At 60.3% G+C, this 23,338-nt stretch overlaps 2 protein-coding genes across 2 annotated transcripts; both read right to left on the bottom strand.

Moving 5' to 3' along the window:
* Nucleotides 1–1,333: 1,333 nt before the first annotated feature.
* Nucleotides 1,334–13,562, bottom strand: INSRR (insulin receptor related receptor). The gene is made up of 22 exons (XM_036398045.1): nucleotides 13,469–13,562; nucleotides 11,239–11,790; nucleotides 9,619–9,931; nucleotides 9,374–9,516; nucleotides 9,091–9,235; nucleotides 8,792–9,006; nucleotides 8,596–8,722; nucleotides 8,257–8,495; nucleotides 8,002–8,169; nucleotides 7,706–7,895; nucleotides 7,540–7,581; nucleotides 7,171–7,436; nucleotides 6,920–7,056; nucleotides 6,085–6,250; nucleotides 4,816–4,924; nucleotides 4,637–4,707; nucleotides 3,549–3,778; nucleotides 3,359–3,469; nucleotides 3,093–3,252; nucleotides 1,930–2,059; nucleotides 1,726–1,860; nucleotides 1,334–1,604 (listed from the first exon to the last, which is right to left on the bottom strand). The coding sequence occupies exons 1-22, from the start codon at nucleotides 13,560–13,562 to the stop codon at nucleotides 1,334–1,336; spliced, it is 4,014 nt and encodes a 1,337-aa protein (XP_036253938.1).
* Nucleotides 13,563–14,147: 585 nt separating this feature from the next.
* On the bottom strand, nucleotides 14,148–21,744 carry LOC118696097 (death-associated protein kinase 2-like). Its single transcript, XM_036398039.1, has 12 exons — nucleotides 21,663–21,744; nucleotides 18,857–18,960; nucleotides 17,772–17,984; nucleotides 17,547–17,685; nucleotides 16,717–16,846; nucleotides 16,535–16,583; nucleotides 16,383–16,409; nucleotides 16,110–16,262; nucleotides 15,014–15,059; nucleotides 14,830–14,919; nucleotides 14,660–14,725; nucleotides 14,148–14,417 (listed from the first exon to the last, which is right to left on the bottom strand). Exons 2-12 carry the CDS (start codon nucleotides 18,955–18,957, stop codon nucleotides 14,337–14,339), a joined length of 1,095 nt encoding a protein of 364 aa, XP_036253932.1. The 5' UTR covers nucleotides 18,958–18,960; nucleotides 21,663–21,744; the 3' UTR covers nucleotides 14,148–14,336.
* Nucleotides 21,745–23,338: the final 1,594 nt, after the last annotated feature.

The raw sequence follows: 23,338 nt of genomic DNA, 5'->3' as shown, positions 1-23,338 counted from the left end.
CCGACCATGGAGCTCGTCTGTGCCCTGCCCGTGCCCTGCCCGTGCCCTGCCGCCACCCTCCCTGCACGCTGGCACCCCACACCGGCACCCCCAGCCCCACTGAGCGGATCCATCCCACCAAACCCCCAAAATTCCCACCAAACCCCCAAAATTCCCAGGGCACACCCGTGTACACACACACACCCCACACCCGCTCCAGGACCTGGCTCAGGGCGGGCTGCAGTACAAGGGACAGGGGCTTATCGCCACCCCGAGGGCCACCGACTGTCCCCCGAGCTGTCGCACACCCCGACGGTGCCCCCAGACCTCCAGGCGTGACGGCTTCTCCTGGATCAAGCCCTCCCCAGCACCCCGGGGGTGCAGAGATGCTGGAGACGGGGACACGTTTGGTGTGAGGCAGAACAGGACAGGGTTCCCCATCCCCGTTTTGTCCCCGAGCTCGCTGGGAAGCCCGTCGGGGGTGGCTCATCCCAGCGCTGAGTTCTGCACTGAGCCTTTCCCCAAGGCTCATCCCCACCGCCAGCCCCCAGCGGCACCCACGGGACCCCGATTCCTTTGGGGACACCTCCCGAGGGGCCCCACTGGACACCCCAGCACCCACACCCCCCCCCCCCCCCCGGCAGAGCGGGCCGGTGGCTGTTGCCACATCCTCCTAAATTCCACTGCTTTGACGTTTTTCTCTCGAAACGCCCCCGGTTTGGGCACCGCAGGGCAAAGCCACAGGACGCAGATAGGGCTGGGGGGGTGGGGAGTGGGAAGCCCCTTGTGCCGCCCCCCCCCGCGACCCCCCCCAAGCCAGGCACTGCCGCAGCTGAGCTTCATCCCCTTTATTCGAGCTCACATTAGGCAGTGATGCCCCTTCCGTGGACCAGCACGGCCTCTGGGAAGAGACATCAGGGCAACCCCAGGCTTGTCTGAGTCCCGTGACTCAGTTTCCCCACCTGGGAAAGGTGTGGGGATCACAGGGGTTGCTGACCTGGGGAGCGACGACCAGGGCAGATCCATGGGGGACCCCAAATGTCAAACCCTGCTACCCATTCCCATACCCACATTATCCCACCCCCCCCCCAAAAAAGGAAAAATGGGTGTTCTCCTCCCAACCAGCAGCCCCCCACTCCCTCCCCCTGACTCGGAGCACCCCCAATTTATTTTCAGGGGGAAATGAATCCCATGGAACATCCTTGCCTTGCTGCCACCCTCCTCCCAAGGCACCCACGGCTCGGCTGGGCCCTTGGAAGCAATAAATAATGCAGGGGGAGTTCCCAGCAAGTGGGGGGTGGCTGGAGAAGGGCTTGGGGTGCAGAGTCCAGCGGGGTCCGAGGGCACCCCGGGGTCAGAGCGAGGCTGTCCCGTTGGGGAGCTGCCCTGGGCTGTGGTCCCTGCGTGCGGGCAGGGGGGATGCGGGGGGCTCATCCTCCTCGGGGCACGGATCTGTCTCGGTGCTGGAGGGCTCTCCCGAGCCGTGATGGCCGTTCTCGGGGCTGTAGAAGAAGGAGAGGGTGCGGAAAGCAGGCGCCATGTGGTCCTTGATGCGCTCCAGGAGCTGGACGAAGGAGGGGCGCTGGCGAGGGTTCTGCTGCCAGCACAGGCACATCAGCTCGTGGCTGCGGAGAGAGGGCACCCGCTGGCTTTGGGGGGCTCCCAGCAGCCCCCCCAGCACCGCAGAGAGCAGGATTTCCACCCCAGAGCAGGGTGGGGCTGTGGGGGGGTGTCCCCAGCACTCACAGCTCGTCGGGGCAGTTCTCAGGCCGCTCCAGGACGCCGTTGTCCATGACAAAGCGCAGCACCTGCTCGTTGGACATGCCCTGGTAGGGCTGCTCGGCCAGCGTGGCGATCTCCCACAGCACCACCCCGAAGGACCTGCCAGAGCACCTCTGCTCAGCCTGGGGGATCCCCAAATGCCCCGGCTCTGCCCACCCCAGCACCCACCAAACGTCAGACTGGGTGTTGAAGATGCCGTCCTTGAGCGCCTCGGGGGACATCCAGCGCACGGGGAGCAGCCCCTTGCCCCCCTTCCGGTAATAATCCGTCTCATAGATATCCCGGGTCATGCCGAAATCTGGCAGAGGAGGAAGAGGAGGAGGAAGGTGTGGGCAGCAGGAGGCAAGGCTGGCACCGCCACTGCCCATCCACTGTTGCCCTTTTCTGACCCAGAGATGGGGCAACTGAGAGGTGTTTGAAAAACTTTGATTCTATTTTCAGTCTCATGCGAAGGGTGAGACAATACAGATGTTATAATTCATGCCATCACAATCAGAAGCTAATGATTTTCTTAATTACAATACACTCTAAGTGTTTTTTGGCCTATCAGCTTTAGGTACACCATGCTGTAAATGCCTTGCAGCTAATCATCTAAAATTACTCTTTGTGGGTCCTGCTACAATGCATCTTTCATAATTCTATTTCTCCAAAGTATCTAGTCTTTTTTGTAAGGCCATCTTTTGAGATTTGTTTCGAGTTCAATTTTTCTCTCAACAATATTTATCTTATGCCATGGTATTTCTAAGTTAGTATTTTATCTTATCTCAAGATTTGTATACAGATACACACGATGTGAGTCTTCTCACAGAATTCGCAGAATCATTGGGTTGGAAGAGACCTTCAAGATCATTGAGTCCAACCCAGCCCCAACACCTCAGCCAGACCATGACACCCAGTGCCACATCCAGGCCTTTTTTAAACACATCCAGGGATGGGGACTCCACCACCTCCCCAGGCAGGCCATTCCAGAACTTTATCACTCTTTCTGTAAAAAACTTTTTCCTAATATCCAACCCTTGGTGAAGCTTAAGGCAGTGTCCTCTGGTTCTGTCAGTTCTTGGAGAAAGACACCAACCCCTCTTGACTACAACCACCTTTCAGAGAGTTGTAGAGAGTGATAAGGTCACCCCTGAGTCTCCTTTTCTCCAGGCTCAGCACCCCCAGCTCCCTCAGTGGTTCCTCACAGGGTTTGTGTTCCCAGCCCTTCTCCAGCCTCGTTGCCTCCTCAGGACGCACTCAAGCATCCCAACATCCTTCCCAAACTGAGGGGCCCAGAACTGGACACAGTTTTGCCAGGTTTCGAGAATTTTCTGTACATTTCCAATGCCCACCTCCAATCTTGACGGTGAAGTCCTCGGACACCATGCAGTTGCGGGCAGCCAGGTCCCGGTGCACGAACTTGTTGGCGCTGAGGTAGGCCATGCCATCGGCGATCTCCCCCGCCATCTGGATCATGTCCTTCAGCGACGGTGGAGGCAGCCCGGGGTTGTTCTGCACCGTGCACACACTCAGGGATGGAGCAGGGGCACGCCAGGACCCCCCTGGACACAGGGTGAGTGTCCTTTCATCATTGTCCTGTATCCAACCAGCTCCTCACCTCGGCTTCAGGCCTGAGTGAGCGCAGGTAGCTCTTCAGGTCGCCACGTGTCATCAGCTCCATGATGACCAAAGCTGGCTGGCCCTGGGATACCACGCCGAGCAGACGGACCTGCAGGGACAGAGAGGGCTGGCATGTCAGTGGCCAGACCCCCCCATGTCCCCTCCCTCCTCCTCAGCTGCCCACCTACCACGTGGTGGCACTTGAAGGCTTTCATGACGGAGGCCTCGTTGAGGAACTCGATGCGCTCCCGCATGGTGGCCAGCTCGTTGACTGTCTTCAGGGCCACCTTGGTCTCCTCTCCCTCCGTGACCAGCCCCAGCGCCACCCCCTCATACACCATCCCAAAGGAGCCCTGTCCCAGCTCCCGGATCACCGTGATCTTCTCCCGGGACACCTCCCACTCATCAGGCATGTACACTGTGGGGTGAGCGGGGATCGCCCCGTCCCCATCACTGTGACTAACCCCATCTGGATCCCTAGCCTCATCTCCATGCCATCACCATCCTAGTCCCTATCCCCATTCCCATCCTCATCTCCATCGTCATCCTCACCCTCACCTCCATCCCTTTCTCATTCTCATCTCCAGATCATCACCATCCTCCTCCCTGTCCCCATCCACCTGACATTCCCATTCCCATTCCCATTCCCATTCCACTTCATCTCCATCCCATCATCTCCATTACATCACCTCCCTCCTCCCTGTCCCCATCCACCTGACATTCCCATTCCCATTCCCATTCCCATTCCCATTCCCATTCCCATTCCACTTCATCTCCATCCCATCATCTCCATTACATCACCTCCCTCCTCCCTGTCCCCATCCCATTCCCATTCCCATTCCCTTTCCCATTCCCATTCTCATCTTGATCTTCATCCCATTCTCATTCCCATCTCCATCCCATCACCACCCTCTTCCCTGTCCCCATCCCCCTGCCATCCCCATCCCCATTCCCATTCCCATTCCCATCTCCATCCCATCATCTCCATCCCATCACTATCCTCCTCCCTGTCCCCATTCCCATTCCCATCCCCATTCCCATTCCCATTCCCATTCCCATTCCCATTCCCATCTCCATCCCATCATCTCCATTCCATCACCATCCTCCTCCCCATCCCATTCCCATCATCTCCACTCCATCCCCACCCCCATATTCATCTCCATCCCATCCCATTCTCACCCCATCCTATCCCCATCCCCTCCAGCGTGACCCCAGCACAGAAAGGGCTCGGTGGCCCTTTGGGGTGGCCCCTGCCTGTCCCCATGTCCCCACGTACTGTCCGAGGCGCTGAAGTACTCGGGGTTGACGGAGGCGTAGAGGGTCCCGCTGGGGTACCCGTCGTGGTTCCTGCCAGGGGTGGGCAGGGCTCGGAGCTGCTGCCTCCCCCCAGCCCTGCCCAGGCCTGGTTTGGCCAGACCCCAGCCCAGCCCAGCCCAGCCCCGGGGGCGTCATTACCTCTTCTTGTTGTAGAAGAAGACAAAGACGGCCAGGCAGGAGATGAGCACCATGAGCACCACGGGCGTGACGGTGAGCAGCACGTAGAAGCTGCTGGACTCTTCCTCGGCTGCCGGGAGCAGGTGCCCATGGATCAGGGTCTGGGCACTCATCCCAGATCACAGGGGGCACCTGTCCCACCAGCAGGCTGGAAAGGGGGAGCCTGCAGCTCCCTAGAAAAGCAGCACCCTCTGATCCCTGTGTGCCCTCAACCTTTTTGTCCCAGTGTCCATCTCCCCAATCTCCCAAGCCCTCAATCCAGCAGCATCCTTGGATGAAGGATGGGAAGAAGACCAGCCTGGTTGAGCAGAGGTTTTTGACTGGAATTCAGGGAGAAAGGAGAGGCTCTGATCTTTGGAAGAGGGGGCGGAAAGTTCAGGAGGATCTGAGGGAGCTCAGGACAAGAATGAAAATTAGAAGGGCCAAAACCCAGCTAGGACTGAATCTGCCATAAGAGACAATAAAAAATGTTTCTATAAATCCGTTAGTACCCAAGGGAGAGCTGAGAAGAAAGTGAGTGCTGGGCACTGCTGAGGGACCTCAAATCCTGGGGTCAGTTTTGGACCCCACATGACAAGAGAAGGGGGGCTGGAATGTGACCAGAGAAGGGATCAGAACTGGGGAGGGGTCTGGAGCACCAGGAGCACCTGAGGGGATGGGGGGCTGGCTCAACCTGGAGAGAAGGAGGCTCAGGGGGGACCTTGTGGCTCTGCACAACTCCTGACAGGAGGGGACAGCAGGAGGGTCAGGCTCTGCTCGCAGGGAACAGCGACAGGAGCAGAGGAAGTTGCCTCAGGTTGTGCCAGGGGAGGTTTAGATTGGATATTGGGGGAAACTGGGAAGCATTGGAGCAGGCTGCCCAGGGCACTGGTGAAGTCTCTGTCCCTGGGGGATTTAACAGAGGTGTGGATGTGGCACTTGGGGACAGCAGTTAGAGACAGCCTTGGCAGTGCTGAGGGAACATTTGGACTCACTGGTCTTGGAGCCTTTTCCAACCCAAACGATTCTGTGACTCTGTGATGCTCCAGTGTCTCAGCCAGGATCATCCCTCAACCCCTCAACTTCCCAGCCCAGAAACAATTCCCTCCTCCAGCAGTGTCCCCTGACCCCACACGTCCATCCCAGCAGCACAGCCCAACTCCCCAGTGAGCCCCAGCTCCCTGACCCCACAGCTGCCCCCTCCCTGCCCAAAAAGGTCCCTGCTGATGTCCCCCTGTCCCCTGCAGGTACCTGGCCCCAGGATGTAAAACTTGACCAGCCCTGTCCAGGAGCCGTTGCCAGCCAGCGAGGTGGCCCGGACCTTGGCTGAGTAATTCCCTGGCTGGAGCAGAGCCAGGTGGACACCCCCGTACTTGGAGTAGCGGTGGCGTGAGACACAGACAACAGTGGTGACCTCCTGGAGGGGACAATGGGGAGGTGGCAAAGGGGAGTTGTCCCCCCCCAGCCATGTGTAAGGCTTGGGAGAGGGATGGGATGGGATGGGATGGGATGGGATGGGATGGGATGGGATGGGATGGAGATGGAGATGGAGATGGAGATGGAGATGGAGATGGGGACGGGGACGGAGATGGAGATGGAGATGGAGATGGGGACGGGGACGGAGATGGAGATGGGGACGTGGGTGGAGATGGAGATGGAGATGGGGACGGGGACGGAGATGGAGATGGGGACGTGGGTGGAGATGGAGATGGAGATGGGGACGGGGACGGAGATGGAGATGGGGACGTGGGTGGAGATGGAGATGGAGATGGAGATGGGGATGGGGACGGAGATGGAGATGGGGACGTGGGTGGAGATGGAGATGGAGATGGGGACGGGGACGGAGATGGAGATGGGGACGTGGGTGGAGATGGAGATGGGGATGGAGATGAGGATGATGGGATGGGATGAGATGGAGATGGAGATGGAGATGGAGATGGGGACAGGGATCGGGATGGAGACGGAGATGGAGACAGGGATATGGATGGGGATGGAGATTGGGATGGGGATGAGGATGGCATGGGTGCTGTGCCCCTATAACCAGACCTGGCAGGGCTGGGCAGGGGATGCCACAGGGGGTTCTCACCTCAGTCTCCCGGCTGTACTTAATCTCATACTTGAGGATGAGCCCGTTGGGGTTCCTGGGCTCCTCCCAGCGCAGCAGGACACTGTTCTTGCCAGCCGGCTCCCACGTCACGTTGCCAGGAATGTTGTCAGCTTGCACTGGAGAGGGGCACAAAGGGAGTCAGCTCCTGGGGGCACCCCCTGGACCCCAGCCCCCATCTCAACAGCATCCCAGCATGGCCAGGGTGGGGTTTGGAAGGGCTGGGCACGCACGCTCGGGCATGGTCCTGGCGAAGACGAAGGTGGCGGCGCTGCAGCCCACGGTGTGCGCGGCGTGGTTGCAGGCGTGGATGTCGATGCGGTACTCGGTGAAGTGGCGCAGCCGCGACAGCACCGCCCGGTCACGCACCACCTTGTCCTCGAAGATCTGGAAGTCAGGCTTGGGCTCGCCTCCGGGCCGGCTCGGGGCCAGCGGCTCTGCTGAGGAGGTGTTGGCTGCAGGTGTGACGGCCACCACGTCCCTGCGCTGCTTTGGGGTCCTGCAGGACACGGGGACAGGATGTGGTGGGGAGTTGAAGCCCCGAGGTTGTCCCCCAAAATTGGTCAGGGGAGGGGACATCCCCCAGGCTGGTCCCAGCTCACCTCTGTGGGTTCTTATTGATGGATGTCACCTTCCAGGGTGGCCTGAGACAGCGGGAAATCAGTTAAAGGGTCTGCCAGGAGCAGCCACGGGACCCCCCCACCCAGGCAGACCCACGCACCCAGCTTGAGGGAGCCCCCCAAAGCAGGGAACCCCCCCAGATGGCACCTGGGGATGGTGATGGAATTGTGGAGGAAGTTCTCAAACTTCTTCTGGAAGGACTCGGCCTCGCCCTCCATGCGGAGCTGCCCGTCAGTGGGGCGGCAGGGGCAGCACCTCTCCTCCGCATCCTGCTCCCCCTCGGGACCATCCCCAAACCCGAAACGCGTGTCTGCGCTGCTGGTGGGCAGCTTCAGGCCTGTGGGCAGCAACGGGCAGGGCTGGCAGAGCCTGGCTCAGCGGCACCACCCTCATTCTGCCGGTGTCCTCGGCTGCTGGGCTGCCCCTGCCCTGCCTGGCCTCACCTTTGTGGCAGTAGTCATTGATGTAGAGCTCCATGTCCTCGGCCAGCTGCTGCCACAGCACCAGGTAGTAGATGATGTTGCCGTTGCGTTGCGTGGGCGGCTTCCAACGCACCACGATGTGGGAGGAAGAGTTGGACATGGAGATGACATCCCGGGGCACCGTCGGGGCTGGGATGACACAGGGGTGGTCAGCCTTTCCTGTAGGGGTGGGGTGGGTCCACCACGGGCATCGCCAGCCCCGTGCCAGCCCCTTACCCGCTGGCATGGTGCGGATGTAAACCACCTCGCTCTGGGCCCCGTAGTTGCGTCCTTCCTCGGCTGTGGTGAGGGTGATGGCGCGCACAAAGATGGCGTACTGGGTCCAGGGACGGAGGTTGAGCAGCGTCACCCCCGGCTCCTGCTCGCTGCTCAGTGGCAGATCCACGTCCAGCACGTTCCAGCTCTGGGCCCCACAGGCGTCCTGCCCCACGTACTCCGACACGTTCTGGAAGGGTCTGTCCCACACTGGGCATCAGGGAGGGTCCAGCAGGGACAGAGGGCACCACAGGCTGGCATTCCCAAGCCCTCCACCACGGGGACCAGAGGAGCACTTACGACTCCTTGTAGTAGACGATGAAGCTGAGGAGGTCCCGGTACTCGGGGGGCCGGTACCGCTCCCACTTGAGGAAGATGCGGTCGGACTCGGTGACGTTGGAGATGAAGCGCAGGGTCTGGGTCTTGCCTGTGGGGAGGAGGCAGGGCTCAGGCAGAGGCTCGTGGCGCTGCTGGTTGTCCCCATGCCCATACTCACAGGATGCCCGGTCCCCGTTGGTGCGAGGGTTGATCTCCGCCTTGTTCTGCCGGCCCTTGGTGCCCGTCACCTCCTCCATGCGATAGATCTCGGCCAGGCACAGCTTGGGGTTGAATGCAAAGTACATCTTGCCCACGGGGATGGAGAGGATATGGTGGCTCCAGTCCCAGAGCTGCTGCAGGTTCTGGTTGTCCAGGACGTACAGGGTGTAATTCCTGGGGGAGGAGATGTGGGTGGAGGCAGTGGGCAAAGGCACCTTCAGGGCCACAGGTTCCCCCCCAAACCCACACCATCCTCACCCATCCACCATGGAGTCACCACGGATCAGTTTTAGGTTCTTGAAGAAGGACAAGGAGACGAGGGCAAAGGAGTGTTTGATCTTCAGGAAGCCCGTGATGGTCTCAATGAGCCCCAGGCTGCTCTGCAGCTCCGAGGCCAGGTTATCTGGGAATGACACACTGAGTGAGCTCAGGGAGAGGAGCACCTCCCCATTAACCCACCCTGCAAGGCAAAACACCCCCTGCCCTCCACAGCAGCTCTCCCACCCGGGGTGGGTCTGGCAGGGCCACCTCTGGCACTCACAGCCCCGGCGGATGTTGAGGATGAGGTTCCCCTCGATGAGGGTGCAGCCCCCCAGCTCCTGCGCCGCCTGCATCGAGTCGATGGTCTTGGTGCCCACCTTGCACTCCTTGGGACACAGCCCCTCGCACTTGTGGCAGAACATGCTGCGGGCAGGGCGGCAGGGACGGGACGGGACATGAACCATCCAACGTGCCACCACCCCGCCAGGGCACCGGGGTGTGCCAGGGCACCGGGGACACCCCCACCTGCTCTCGTTCCTGGTGTAGCCCGAGGGACACTCGGACAGGCACTGCCGCTGGTGGATGACAAACTTGGAGGCGTCGCGGGGGTCGTGGGAGACCTTGCGGAGGCTGGCGCAGTACTCGGCCGTGACGCAGCGCCAGCCCTCGTACTCGTAGGTGCGGGGCGGGCACGAGGGCAGGCAGTGCCCGTTGAAGTGGAAGTGGCGGCAGGCGACGCAGGCCCGTCGGTCGTGGGGGCGGCCGCAGCCCCCCAGGCACTCGGCGTGGCAGCACTCGCCCGCTGCTGTGCACGCCGAGCCCGCCCCGCACGGGCACACTGAGAGGGGAGATGGGGCCCGTGGGCATGGAACACGGGCTGCATGGATTGGGACTGGGAGCAGGGGGAGAGGAGAGAGGGGGAAGGGTTTGGGGGGCTGCTGGTATCCTCCAGGGATGGGAGAAAACGGGAGTGAGGGTGGGGTGGAGAGATAGGTGGAGGGATGGATGGTGGGATGAAGGGATGCAGGGAGGGATGAGTTCAATGATGGAGGAATGCAGGGATGCAGGGATGCAGGGATGGAGGGTTGGGGGGGTGAAGGGATGCAGAGAGGGATGGATTTAATGATGGAGGAATGCAGGGATGGAGGGAGGGGAGGAGGGTTGGTGGGATGAAGGGATGTAGGGAGGGAGGGATGTGGGGATGGATGCAGTGATGGAGGAATCCAGGGATGGAGGGAAGGATGGTGGGATGAAGGGATGCAGGGAAGGATGTGGGGATGTGGGGATAGATTTGGTGATGGAGGAATGCAGGGATGGAGGGATGGAGGGAGGGATGTGGGGATGGATTCGGTGATGGAGGAATGTGAGGATGGAGGGAGGGATGGTGGGATGAAGGGATGCAGGGAGGGAGGGATGTGGGGATGGATGCAGTGATGGAGGAATACAGGGATGGAGAGAGGAAGGATGGTGGGATGAAGGGAGGAATGTGATGCAAGGACAGAAGGAAGGATGGTGGGACAGAAGGAGGGATGCTGAGGTATTAGGATGCAAGAATGGAGGGAGAAAGGGAAGGATACAGGGATACAGGGAGGTAGGGATGGATTGATGGAGGAGTGGATGGAGGCATGGCAGCACTGGTGGAGGGGTGCCCAAAGGGATGGAGGAACGGATGGATGGCCATGGATGAGGGAGGCTGGCCAGGCAGGTGAGCTGATTGGTGGGTGGATGAGGGGCTGCATGGAGGGACAGCAGGACAGATGGATGGACAAGGTGGGGCTCGGCCCATGCTGAACCCCCTCTGCCCAGTGCAGCCAGGCCAGGCCCACAGCTGAGCTTGCAGCCCAGATAAGGATCTGTGTTTATAGTACATATTTCATTACCAGCTCTCCTGTTTACAGAAAACGAGCTCAGGAGGGGCCTGTATTTACCTCGCCGCTGGGAAAACACAGCAGCCAGGAGCTGGCCTCTCCTCGGAGGATGATACAGCACGGATCTGGTTACCCCACCGTGCTGCCTGCACGGCGCACTCCCGGCAGCAGGGGAGCCACAGCCACACCACCAGTGCCCTCCCAGCTTGCCCCACAGTGCAAACCAGCACCATGCCAGAAAAGCAGCACAACCAGGCCCCGTGGCACTGGCACCCACCTTTCTGGCAGTAGCTGGAGGTCCAGCAGCGATAATCCAGCTGCCCGTTGACGCTGGTCTGCACACACGGCTTCTCCACGTCCAGGATGCCCGGGCAGACATCAGCACACTCTTCAGCCAATTTATTGCCAACGATGTAGGTGCTGTCGCCGCCGTCGGGCAGCAGCAGCCCCCAGTCGATGGTGGAGAGGTGGCAGAGCTCCTGGTTGCGCTCGATGCGCACCGAGCCGCGCAGGATGTGGCCCAGGCTGTGCAGCCCCACGTCCCGCAGGTGCGGCATCTCGAAGATGACCAAGGCGTAGCTGAAGAAGAGGTTGGTGCCGCGGATGACCGAGAGGTTGGGGAAGAGATCCCGCAGGCTCTCCAGCCCGTAGACGCGGAAGAGGAGCAGGTACTCCGTGATCATCAGCAGCCGAGGGAAGCTGAGCCCCCGGAAGTCCTCGGCGCCCGTGGTGAACATCAGCAGGATCTGCAGGTTGCCCTCGATGATGGAGCAGTTCTCCAGCTTCCGCAGCTGCGACACGTCGTGGCGGATGTCCATGCTGCCGCAGACTGGGGTGGCGAGAGGGGGACCCCGTGGGCGGCAGCAGGGATGGGGCAGAGCCCCCCACCCCCAGACCCCCACCCAGGGATCCCTCAGGGGATGCTCAGGGCGGGTTTAATATCCTGGTGCTGCCTGCCAAGCGTGGCTGGAGCTGGAGATGTGAGTGGCTCTGGCAGCAGAGCTCTCCGGGGCATGGCACGTCCATCAGCAGTGATGCTAACGAGGCCTGGCAGGCTGCCCTGCCCCATGTCAGCCCCACAATCACGTCCCAGCCCTGGGGGAAGCTGCCTGGGGGTGCAGATGGATTTTCTCCTTCCCCAGGTTGTGGGGCAGCTGTGGGTGCTCACAGATCTCCCCACTCACCCAGGGAGTGGCAGCTCCAACGAGGCCTGGCAGGCTGACATGGGGCAGGGATCACGTCCCAGCCCTGGGGAAGCTCTCTGAGGGTGTAGACAGCTTTTCCCCTTCCCCAAGTTGCTGGGTGCTCATGGATGTCCCCACTCATGGTTACCCAGGGAGTGGCAGCTCCAGCAAGGTTGTCCCCATTAATTCCTCCTCACGCCCAGACAGGTAATGGGGCACACAAGGTTACCACAGGCGCTCATGTGGCACTGCCCCAGCCCCACATTTGCTGTCCTGGAGCTTTTCTAACCAGAAATGGGCAGCATGAGCCCCAGCACCTCCTGCTTCCTGATCCTGGCAGGGATGCAAGAGCCAGACTGAGCACAGAGCTTCCCATGGACATCAGCCCCAGCCAGAAACCAGGGCCAGGTCCTGGAGGGGATCAGGTGCGTGGTTCCCCCCTCCTCTGCCTGCTGCCAGCTCAGGCTTGTGGCCATGTCCTTGTGACCCCATTCCCGGTGGCAATTTTCCCCTCTTGGTGTCACCCATGAACTGTGGGCACCGTGGCCCCGTGGGCACCGTGGCCCCGTGGGCACCATGGGCACCGTGGCTCTGGCAGCTGCCCATAGCCCCTCACCCCACGTTCAGCCCCTCATGGCAGCCCTGTCCCCTCCCTCTGAGGACTGGAGGGTCCCTCTGTCCCCCTGAAGCACCGACCCCCACTGCCACCATCACCTCCCTGCCCCTGTAAAGCCCCCCTGTAAGGGGAGGGGGTCCCCTGTGCCCCTGATGGCACCGACAGAGGGTGGGGGTCCCAGTGGGAGCAGTTCACAGTGACCTGTGTCCCTTGGGTGCTTCATCCTCTTCCTCCATCATTCCCACCCCCCAGCACAGCACCTCGGAGACTGGGGAAACTGAGGCACGGGTGGCAGGGAGAGGGGAAGGCAGGACAAACAACAGACCCTCCTTGTACCCCCCAGCTGTCCCCTGCTGTGGCCACGAGGCCCCGGACCCACGGCTGCCCCCTCCCCACCCTGGCACCCCCTCCCCAGCCGTTCCCACCCCATGTGTGACAATTTCCCACCCTCCCAGTGGGGCTGAGGGTCCCATCTCCGGCCAAGCTCCCCACTCCATTCCCCTCATCCCATCCCAGCTCTAGGGAGCTCCCACTCTCTGCCCCTCCTGCCCAAAACGGGGGGGTCCGCAGCACTGGGGGGGCAAACCCAGACAGGGAACCCACCCCAAGAACTTTGCCTCGGCGTTTATCCCTTGCAGACCCCCAAGCACAGGCAGCCCCCACCCCAAAACATCCCAGCCCACTCCCCCCCCCCCCCAAACACTCACTTTCGGAGGGAGCCCACACGGGGGGCACCGGGAGGTGGCCAAGGAGCAGCAGCATCACCCCCAGCCTCGGGGCACGCAGCGCCCCTGGCCCCATCCTCGAGCGGGACCCCCCAGGCCCCGTCCCGGTCCCACCTCGGGCTCTGCCGGGTCCCGGATCCCGCTCCCGTCGGGTCCCGCTCGCCGCGTCCGTGCCCGGGGAGCGCCGGGATACGGGGGGGGGGCCCTCGGACCCTGCCCGGACCCTGCGGCCCCTTCACTTTTGTTTTCGGCTGCCGCACACAAAATATTTAGCCTGACAACTGTCAGGGCCGGGGCCAGGGCATGTTTGGGAAATAGAGAGGGGGGGAAAACAGGGCGGCCCCCCCGCGGCCGAGTGGGTGGGAAGGAAGAGCTGCCTCGTGCCTCAGTTTCCCCAGCCAGAGCAGGAGGTTCCAAGTGGCTCTGGCAGGGAAAGCAGCCAGCAACCCGTGGAGCAGCTCAGAAGGGACAATTTAAGGGTGACTGTGCCTGGCAGGGTGAATCTGGGGTGCCAGGAGCCCACGGCGCTGGGGTCCCCACAGAAGAGCAGCCCTGCAGTGAGGGGGGAAGCTGTGGGCACTCAGCACCCGCCTGGCTGACACGAGCCACCCTTAAGGGGAAGGAGAAGCAGGAGAAGAGGATGGAGGAAGAGGAGGAGGAGGAGGTGACATTTATTTTTCTCATTAGGACAAAGCAGGGAAGAGGGCAAAACCTGGGGGCAGGAGTGGGGTGCTGATGCCCCAGTGACCCCCCAGCACCACAGAACTTTGGGAGCTGGCAGTGCCCCTGCCCCTTTGGATGGGGTGATGCGGGCACCCCCAAGGCTCCTCCTGTCTTTTTGGGGAGGAGCTCAGGAGCAGCTGCTTCTCCTCCGGCGCAGCAGAGCGGTCTGGGGGCTCCTCTCCTCCTCTGGGTCGCTCTCACAGCGGCGCTGGGGGCACAGGGAGGCTGCAGGGCATGGCCAGGGCTTCCCCCAGAGGAGAGGGCACCCCACCCTGCACCATGCCCCCATCACACTGCCCTCATCCCATCCCAGCAATGGGGGGGATGCCCAAAACAGGGGGTCTGCAGCACAGGGGGCGCTGCCATAGAGAGAAACTGAAAGAGACCCCCCCCCCCCAAATCCCTTCTTCCCCCTCCCCAGCCCATGCTGGGTGGGGTCTGGGGGCTCACCAGCTCCTCATCCTCCCTCCTGAGGCGGCACAGGCGGTTGCAGGCGGACACGGTGTTGTAGGAGAGCTACAGGGGGACAGAGAGGGAGGGGGTCCGAGGTGGGGGTCCCTCCCCAGATCTGGGGGGCTCCCCAAGGGACTCAGGGGTGCTGGGACCCCAGGGCCGGGCACCTTCCACTTCCTGCGGGCGTTGAACTTGCGGAAGTTTCTCATGTTGATGGAGGAACGGCTCCGGCTCAGCGCCTGCTTCCTGCTCAGGGGCTGCGGGAACAAGGACGTGGCACCGGCACTGGCACTGTCCCCATGTCCCCACCCCGCTGCCAGGGGCCTGGCAGGCCCTGCCCGTGCCGCTCACCTTGATCCAGGGGTGCACCAGGCACTCGGCTGCGCTCATGCGGCGCCTGCGGAACAGAGGGACAGGTTGGGGCTGGGGGTCCTGGTCCCACACGTCCAATGTGGGCATGGGGAGGGGGCCAGGGGCAGGGGCAGGGGCAGGGGCAGGGTTAGGGGCAGGGGCAGGGGAAAGGGCAGGGTCAGTGTCAGGGTCAGGTTTAGGGTTAGGGTCAGGTTTAGGGTTAGGGTCAGGGTCAGGGTAGGGTTAGGGTTAGGGTTAAGGGTTAGGGTTAGGGTCAGGGTTAGGATCAGGGTTAGGGTTAGGGTCAGGGTTAGGGTTAGGTGTTAGGGTTGCGGTCAGGGTCAGGGTTAGGGTTAGGGTCAGGGTTAGGGTCAGGGTTAGGGCAAGGGTGAGGATTAGGGTTAGGGTTAGGGTCAGGGTAGGGTTAGGATTACAGTTAGGGTTAGGGTCAGGGTTAGGGTCAGGGTCAGGGTCAGGGTCAGGGTAGGGTTAGGATTAAGGTCAGGGTTAAGGTCAGGGTCAGGGTCAGGGTCAGGGTTAAGGTCAGAGTTAGGGTTAGGGTTAGCATTAGGGTCAGGGTCAGGGTCAGGGTCATGGTAGGGTTAGGATTAGCGTTAGGGTCAGTGTTAGGTTGAGGGTCAGGGTCTGGGTTAGGATGGTGCTGCTGGGGACCGAGGAAGGAAGCAGGTGGAGGTGGAGATGGTTGGGATGGAGATGGAAATTGAGATGGGATGGAGATAAGGATGGGTTGGGGATGGAGATGATGGGATGGGATGGGATGGGATGGGATGGGATGGGATGGGATGGGATGGGATGGGATGGGATGGGATGGGAATGGTGATGGAGATGAGGTTGGGGACAGACTGGGATGGGATGGGATGGAGATAGGGATGGCGATCAGCACAGAAATGTGATGGAGATGGAAAGAGAGATGAGGATGATGGAGGTGGGGATGGGGATGAAGATGAGGTTTTGACCAGGATGAGATGGGGATGGTGATGATGAAGATGGGGATGGAGATGTTGAGGGGAGCTAACAGAGGTGTAGTGGGGGCAGAGATGGGAAGGAGACGGGAGGGATGGGGCTGGGGCCTCACTGTGGCTCCTTCAGCAGCAGCTGGCGGATGAAGTCCTTGGCCAGCTCCGAGGTCTGGCTGAAGCAGCGCTCCTCAAACTCGTAGGCACCGGCCACAACGTTGGACAGCGTCTCAGCATCTGTCTCACCCTGGAAGGGGGACAGGCCACTGAGCCTGCGGGGACACAACAGAGTCACTGAGTGCCAGGACAGCACCAGCTCGGCCACCCCAGCACCCACAGCGTCCCTGTGCCTCAGTTTCCCCCAGCCACAGAGAGCATTGCCCCATACTCACAGAATGTAGGTGATGACTCCGATGCTCCTGAAATGCAGGGGTGGGGGTCAGGTGCTGCCCTCCCTGGGGCTCCCCCATGCCCTGTGGCACCCAGGGGGTGACCCCCACACCCACCAGCTCAGCCTGTTGCCCCCCCAGGTCCTGATCCTCACCACATGTCAGTCGCGGGGCTCAGTGGCTCATAATTGATCACTTCAGGAGCTGGGGGCAAACACAGAGCCAGGCTGGGACATCAGAGGGACATTAGGGGGACAGGGGGACAGGAGCAAGCCTGGGGGTCCCATCCCCACCCCTGGCTGATGCAGGGACTCCCAGGGATGTGCCAGCCCCCTACCAATGTACTGGGGGGTCCCACAGAGGCTCCTGTAGGTGATGCCATCCTGCAGCTGCTGGGCCAGCCCGAAGTCGATGATCTTGATCCAGGGCTTGGGGACATCCTTGTCCTGCAGCATGATGTTCTCGGGCTGTGGGAACAGGGCCGGGCACAGCGGGGTGACCGAGGGGTGCTGGGGTTCCAGCAGCAGCCCAAGAGGATGAGAGCAGTGGGAGCAGGGCTCTGGAGGTGCCTGGCACCCCTCAGATCCTCAGGGAGTGAGGATGGGGGGGTCCCCACGTGTGGGAATCCATAAAATCAGAGGGTTTGGGAAAGCTGCAAAAGGCAGGCCCCAGAGACAGCAGAACTGTGATTGGAGCTAAAGCAGCTGCCATGAGATTGGTCAGCAGGAAAATTATTTAAACTGCAGAAAAGCAAGGACCAATAGAACTATGATCTGTATATTAAACTCTCTAAGCTACAGAAAAGTTTATCTGGCAAGATATTAGGAAGGTTAAAGCTTAATAATGGAGCTGTGTGCATTGTGTTTTAAGGCTTACAAGCAGGTATTGTATTCGAAATAAGCAAGCATCGTTTTAACCAAAGGTATTTGTGCTTATGGTGATTGGATAGAACTGCTGTCAATGTGCTTTTGCTTTGTGTGATTGGTCAAAAAACTCTTAAAGTGAGTTGTAACACTGAGTTCTTTGGGTGCTGCATCTTCCCATTGTCACAACCATGGGTTATGAGGCTGATGCTGGAAAATCAAACAGCTCAAGGCCCGTTCCACAGCCGCCCCGTCCCGTTTGTGGTGTGTAAGGAGCCCCCCTGCCGGCGAAACCCACGGGCACCTTGAGGTCGAAGTGAGCGATGAGGCGAGCGTGCAGGTACTGCACCCCGCTCAGGATCTGCCCCAGGAACTCGACGGCCTCCTCCTCCGACAGCATCTCCTTCTCAGCAATGAAGTCAAAGAGCTCCCCACCCCTGATCCTGCGCACGGTGGGGACAGGGGAGCTCGGCCACCTCCAACACGTGGCACAAAAAGGGGGGTCCCACCCTCCCAGGACCCCACTCACAGCTCCAGGACGAGCACCACCTCGGCCGTGCTGGCGAAGAGCTCGCGGAGCCGCAGGATGTTGGGGTGCTGGAGCTGCCGGAGGATGGAGACCTCCCGCTCCACCTGAGCCCGCTCCGGCCCCGGCCGGCCCCGCCGCATCCTCAGGAACTTGGCGGCGTAGAAAGCGCCGGTGCTGCGCTCCCGGCAGAGCCTCACCACGCCGAAGTGGCCGCTGCAGAGAGAGCTGGGCTGGGGCACGGCTGGGCTGGCACCGGGCAGGGGGAAAACCCAGAACCCGGGTACCCCCGGGGCTCCCAGGGAGCTGGGACCCCGCCTGTGCCCCACTGAACCTGCCTGGGTTCACCTGCGTGCCCTGGGTTCACCTGCCTGGGTTCACCTGCCTGGGTTCACCTGCCTGCCCTGGGTTCACCTGCCTGCCCTGGGTTCACCTGCCCTGCGAGCTGCTCACCTGGGCTGGGTCCTGCTCACCTGCCCAGACCCCCCTCATCTGCCGAGATCCAGATCCCTGCTCACCTGCCTGGATCCCCACCTGCCCTGTGTTCACCTGCCTGCAACCTGCTCACCTGTGGTGGGTTCTGCTCACCTGCCCAGATCCCACTGAACATGCTTGGATTCCATCCACCCTCCCAGACCCCATTCACCTGCCCAGATCCCTGTTCACCTGCCTAGATCTAGATCCCACTGAATCTGCCCGGATCCTGCTCACCTGCCTGGATCCCATTCACCTTCCCAGATCCCCCTCTGGGCTGTCCCCACCTGCCTGGATCCCCCTCACCTCTTTGCATCTCACTCACCTGCCTGGATCCCTGCTCACCTGCCTGGATTCCAGCTCATCTGCCCAGATCCCACTCTGGGCTGTCCCCACTTTCCCAGATCCCCCTCACCTGTTTGGATCCAGATCCCCCTCACCTGCCCAGGTCCCACTCACCTGTGGTGGGTCTCCCTCACCTTCCCAGATCCCCCTCACCTGCCCAGATTCCTGCTCACCTGCTTGGATCCCACTCACCTGCCCAAATTCCTGCTCACTTACCCAAATCCCCCTCACCTTCCCAGATCCCCCTCACCTTCCCAGATCCCCCTCACCTGCCCAGCCTCTCCAGCAGCTCATACGTGTCCTCCACGCTGCCCGGGCTCGTGGTGGCTGCCAGGCCCTGGCTCCCTTCGTCCTCCCTGGGCTCAGCCATGTCCTGTGAGGCAGCAGCAGCACCTGGCTGAGCCCCTGCCCAGGGCTGGGCCTCACCTGGGGGTGCAGGGAACCCCCCAGATCCCCCCAGGAGCCCCCAGGAACCCCAGGATGCTCCAAAGGGAACTCCCAGTGCTGTGTCAGAGCTCAGCCCCTGCCCAGGGACCCCTCAGAATCCCCCAGATCCCCCCAGGATGCTCCAAAGGGAATTCCCAGTGCTGTGTCAGAGCTCAGCCCCTGCCCAGCTCTCCCAGTTTACACCGAATTTTCCAGCAGGTGGAAATTTGGAGACTTTCAGCCCTTGGGAAGGACCTGCAGGAGCTGCTCAGGGGGCTTGGAAATGGGGCAGGAGCAGGAATGGGGAGGGGAGGCTCACAGCAGCCTCCCCCTCCCTCAGTGTGCTGAGGGTGCAAAATGCAGAGAAAACACAAAGTTTGGGTTTTTTTAAAAAAGCAGATGAAGAGAAGATGAAAGCACAGCGAGCTCAGCCACCCCCAGCGCCCTGGCAGTGCCCCCCGTGCCCCCCCAGAGCTGTGGCTCAGCTGGGGGCTGCCAGGGGCACCCCTGGAACCCCCCTCAGCCGGGACCTGCCCGCTCTGGGCCATCCCTGCAAGACAAGGGGGGTCAGGGGGACACTGGGTCTGGGGGGACAGGGATGGGGACAGGGACAGGGACAAGGATGGGGACAGGGACAGGGACAGGGGGGACAGGGGCAGGGACGGGGACGGGGACAGGGACAGGGACAGGGGGGACAGGGGCAGGGATGGGGACGGGGACAGGGACGGGGGGACAGGGACAGGGACAGGGATGGGGACAGGGGCAGGGACGGGGACAGGGGCAGGGACAGGGGCAGGGACAAGGACGGGGACAGGGACAGGGACAGGGACAGGGACGGGGACAGGGACAGGGACCGGGACAGGGACAGAGATGGGGGCAGGGACGGGGACAGGGACAGAGATGGGGGCAGGGACGGGGACAGGGGCAGTTGCTGTGGGAGCTGCCAGGACCCCCCCATGCCCAGGAGAGCCGGTACCACCACCCTGGGATGGAGCCAGGCCTGGTGGGGATGGTGGCAGCGCTGTGGAAAAACAGAGTCAGGGAGGAAAAAATGGATTGTGGAGAATTGGGAAGTTTTGGGAAGGGAAGGGAAGGGAAGGGAAGGGAAGGGAAGGGAAGGGAAGGGAAGGGAAGGGAAGGGAAGGGAAGGGAAGGGAAGGGAAAAGAGAAGAAGAGAAGAGAAGAGAAGAGAAGAGAAGAGAAGAGAAGAGAAGAGAAGAGAAGAGAAGAGAAGAGAAGAGAAGAGAAGAGAAGAGAAGAGGAGAGAGAAGAAGGAGGGGCGCAAGGGCCTCCAGGGATTCCAGGGCCCCCATTCCCATCTCCTGCTCCCCTGGAGGGAGAGCCTGAGGAGGGAGGGAGGGAGGGATGGTGGAAGATGTTGCTAAGGTTTTGCTTTTCATTATCCTGCTCTGATTTGATTAGTAATAAATGCAATTAATTTCCCCAAGTCGAGTCTATTTTGCCCACGACGTTGAGAGGAGTGAGGGATTTGTCTTTACAGACAAGTTGGTAGATAAAACCAGCACTGAGAGATAAAAGAAACAATGGCAAGGATTCCACTGGTTGATGAATGGAAAAAGAAATTTGATTTAACAAACAAACTGTAGGTTTGCTGATAAATGAAATTGGACATTGAAAGATGAAAGAAACAATGGGGGAAAGCCCTAAATTCCATAAGAATTAAAAATTAAGGGGAGGATTATACATTAGAGGGAAATCCTTGGTATCAGGTGTTTTGGGAAGTCTGAACCTCTCAAGTACCTCAGAAATGGGGAAAGAGAGAGGGAAATTGGGATAAAAATTAGAGAGACCCCAGGGGAATGCCCCATGGCCTCTCCCTTTATTTGAATGGCCATTAAATGAGAAAGTTTTATATTGTCATGTAACGAGGAACTTGTGGCTACTTCTGCTATGGGCAAATGCTTACTGCTCTAAAATCCCACAGCCTCTAAGACTAATATTCATCCAAGCAATAATATAGATATTATTGAAAAATAGAAATTTTTTACATATTTATATCTATATCTATATCTATATATAATTTTATATGTAAATATACAACATATAAACATTGTTTCTGTAAGAAATATTATATATAAATATATATATAAAAATATATATATATAAATGTGAATATATTGTTATATATAATAGAATATTATTTATATAATAAATATTATTTTTATATATATAAAGGACACTCAGTGGCCCCCAAACCCTAAAGGACAGTGCCCAAACCCTAAAGGACAGTCCCCAAACTCTAAAGGACAGTAGGAGGTCCCCAAGCCCTAAGGGACAGTCCCCAAACCCCAAAGGACAGTTGGAGGTCCCCAAGCCCTAAGGACAGTCCCCAAGCCCTAAAGGACAGTTGGAGGTCCCCAAGCCCTAAGGACAGTCCCCAAGCCCTAAAGGACAGTTGGAGGTCCCCAAGCCCTAAGGACAGTCCCCAAGCCCTAAAGGACAATCAGTGGTCCCCAAACCCTAAAGGACAGTCCCCAAGCCCTAAAGGACAGTCCCCAAACCCTACAGGACAGTCCCCAAGCCCTACAGGACAGCCAGTGGTCCCCATTCCCTAAAGGACAATTGGTGGCCCCCAAGCTCAGTTCCCCCCCAGCCTCTCCCCCTCCCAGCCCAGCTGTGCCCCCTCACCCTCCCCGAGCCTTCCTCCACATCCAGCAGCGCCTCTTCCTCACTGCCCAGCCTGCCAGCCCGCACAGGGGACACTGCCTGTCCCCTCTGCCTGTCCCCTCTGCCTGTCCCCTGTCCCCCGGGCGGGCTCCGCTGGCCCTGGCACAGCACGGAGCTGGCCCTGGCACGGCCCTGGCACGGAGCTGGCCCTGGCACAGCACGGAGCTGGTCCTGGCACAGCCCTGGCACGGCCCTGGCATGGCTCTGGCACAGAGCTGACCCTGGAATGGCCTTGGCACAGCCCTGGCACGGCCCTGGCACGGCCCTGGCACGGCACTGCCCCATCCCCATCCCCATCCCGGTCCGTGCCCGGGGGCAGCTGCAGCTGCAGCTGACCAGCACCCCTGGCTCTGTGCCGTGTCCGTGGGGGCACAGTGTGTCCGTTTGTCCCCTGGCGATGGACACAAGCAGCTGATAGCCCCGTGCCTTGTCAGGCATTGTGCTGCTTTTGAAAGGAGGGAAACTGAGGCACGGGTGGCCACAGCCCGCTGAGCTCCTGGGCAGAGCTGGACCCACGGGGGGCAGAGTGTCCTGTCCTGTCCTGTCCTGTCCTGTCCTGTCCTGTTCCCCCGTGTCCTGCTGCCACTCACCAGGACAACCAGCCTGCCCAAAAATGAGCTCCCAGCTCAGCATCCAACTGCCAAAAAGCCCCGCTGGACCCCAAAAAGCCCCGTTGGACCCCAAAACCCCCCCAGCCCCCGAACCTGGTGCGTCATGGGGAGCTGGGACCTCTCACCTCCAGCTCCAGCCTTCCTCCAGCAGCCCCGGCAGTGCCAGGACCTTCCTTAGTGCAGGATCTTCCTCAGTACCAGGACCTTCCTCAGTACCAGGACCTTCCTCAGTGCCAGGACCTTCCTCAGTGCAGGATCTTCCTCAGTACCAGGACCTTCCTCAGTGTAGGATCTTCCTCAGTGCCAGGATCTTCCTCAGTGCCAGGATCTTCCTCAGTACCAGGATTTCCTCAGTGCCAGGATCTTCCTCAGTACCAGGACCTTCCTCAGTGTAGGATCTTCCTCAGTGCAGGATCTTCCTCAGTACCAGGATCTTCCTCAGTGCCAGGATCTTCCTCAGTGTCAGGATCTTCCTCAGCGCCAGGACCTTCCTCAATGCCAGGACCTTCCTCAGTACCAGGACCTTCCTCAATACCAGGACCTTCCTCAGTGCCAGGATCTTCCTCAGTGCCAGGACCTTCCTCAGTGCAGGACCTTCCTCAGTACCAGGACCTTCCTCAGTACCAGGATCTTCCTCAGTGCCAGGATCTTCCTCAGCACCAGGACCTTCCTCAGTACCAGGATTTCCTCAGTACCAGGATCTTCCTCAGTGCCAGGATCTTCCTCAGTACCAGGATCTTCCTCAGTGCAGGATCTTCCTCAGTACCAGGACCTTCCTCAGTGCAGGATCTTCCTCAGTACCAGGACCTTCCTCAGTACCAGGATCTTCCTCGGAGCCGCGGCATTCCCGGGAGCTGCGCCAGGCTCCGGCCACAGCGCCTCGGGACAAGGAGATCTCTTTGCGTTCCTCTTGAAAACACCCCCGGCTGTGCCGAGCAGCCAGAAAAAGCCTTTCAGGAACAATTCCTGGTGGCTGCAGCCTCAGCTCCCTGAGGAACAGCCGGGACACGGCGGGATGAGCCGGGG

The sequence above is a fragment of the Molothrus ater genome, chromosome 29, assembly GCF_012460135.2.
Source record: "Molothrus ater isolate BHLD 08-10-18 breed brown headed cowbird chromosome 29, BPBGC_Mater_1.1, whole genome shotgun sequence".
Classification (NCBI taxonomy): Eukaryota; Metazoa; Chordata; class Aves; order Passeriformes; family Icteridae; genus Molothrus; species Molothrus ater.
This window is presented reverse-complemented; position numbering and strand designations above follow the sequence as displayed.